Below are 302 nucleotides of genomic sequence, written 5' to 3'. Positions count from 1 at the left end.
GGACGCCGCGGCGGCAGAAGCGGCAGCTGTAGGGCTTGATGTCGGTGTGCAGCAGCATGTGCCGCTTGAGGTGGCTGGTCTGGGTGAAGGCCTTGCTGCACACCCCACACTTGTGGGGTCGTGTGCCCTGGTGGGTCAGGAGGTGGGTCTGCAGGTGGCTGGGCTGCTTGAACAGCTTGCTGCAGTGCGGGCAGGAGTGTGGCTTGATGCCGTTGTGGCCCAAGATGTGCGTCACCAGGTTGTACTTGGAGGTGTAGGACTTCTCACACATGCGGCACTGCCAGCGCTTCTGCCGGTCGCCC

General features: G+C 63.9%; 1 protein-coding gene across 1 annotated transcript in view; it reads right to left on the bottom strand.

Annotated features, from left to right (window-relative positions):
• Positions 1 to 298, bottom strand: part of LOC104404352 (zinc finger protein 710) — a gene marked incomplete at both ends in the record, with an annotated part of 2,070 nt that extends 1,772 nt beyond the window's left edge. The window contains one exon of the mRNA XM_010012762.1: positions 5 to 298. Within this exon, the coding sequence (XP_010011064.1) occupies positions 5 to 298 (294 nt within the window). The remainder of the gene's footprint in view (positions 1 to 4) is intronic.
• Positions 299 to 302: the final 4 nt, after the last annotated feature.

The sequence above is a fragment of the Nestor notabilis genome, unplaced genomic scaffold (genome assembly GCF_000696875.1).
Source record: "Nestor notabilis isolate BGI_N333 unplaced genomic scaffold, ASM69687v1 scaffold30324, whole genome shotgun sequence".
NCBI lineage: Eukaryota > Metazoa > Chordata > Aves > Psittaciformes > Psittacidae > Nestor > Nestor notabilis.
The sequence above is the reverse complement of the archived record's forward strand: the minus strand, read 5'-3'. Positions and strand labels throughout refer to the sequence as shown.